Source organism: Penaeus monodon, chromosome 22 (assembly GCF_015228065.2).
Source record: "Penaeus monodon isolate SGIC_2016 chromosome 22, NSTDA_Pmon_1, whole genome shotgun sequence".
Classification (NCBI taxonomy): Eukaryota; Metazoa; Arthropoda; class Malacostraca; order Decapoda; family Penaeidae; genus Penaeus; species Penaeus monodon.
The window spans coordinates 5,003,510-5,004,059 of NC_051407.1; the positions used below are offsets into that span (position 1 = coordinate 5,003,510).

Here is a 550-nt window from a genome sequence, read left to right on the forward strand (position 1 = left end):
GTGATGAGGCTTTTGGTGTAGATTTGTTATTTTCTTTTATTATTTTAAATGATATGCATAATTGTCATAAAAAACAAAGATTATTTCACAGGATTAAGTGTTTGCGCAAAAATTAACTTCCTTTTGACATTAAATAGTAAACCATTTTTTGGAAAAATAATAAAAAAAAAAATCTTAAATTTCAGATAGAGCAAAATTGCAAATACTGAAAGATGCAGTTGACAGCCGCTGCTGCAATGGAGTCAACCGTTGCAATAAAAGGAGGGAAAGTCCGCGCAACCAACATGGAACGGCTTGACCTCACTCTGCCTGGTAAGTTTCCCGTTACTCTTGCGAAAACGGAGGAAAATATTAGCTAGATTCGATGTATCAGAGTTAGGACAGTTAGTACGGATCGAGGGTTTAGTTCTCGAGATTATCGTATATTGTGTGCGTTCTTTGTACGTTGCAGGTATGTCGAATTTAGGAATTAAGGTTGCGAGAGAGGTATTTGGCAGAAAAAGAGTGTATGGAGAAGTAATTTTTTTTTTTTTTTGTGGATTCAGAATTT

The 550-nt window shown here is 34.9% G+C and overlaps 1 protein-coding gene across 1 annotated transcript in view; it reads left to right on the forward strand.

Annotated features, from left to right (window-relative positions):
• LOC119586788 overlaps positions 1-550 on the forward strand; it is a 2,652-nt gene that overhangs the window by 475 nt on the left and 1,627 nt on the right. The window contains exon 2 of the mRNA XM_037935508.1: positions 186-312. Coding sequence (XP_037791436.1) covers positions 213-312 — 100 coding nt within the window. The 5' untranslated portion in view covers positions 186-212. The remainder of the gene's footprint in view (positions 1-185; positions 313-550) is intronic.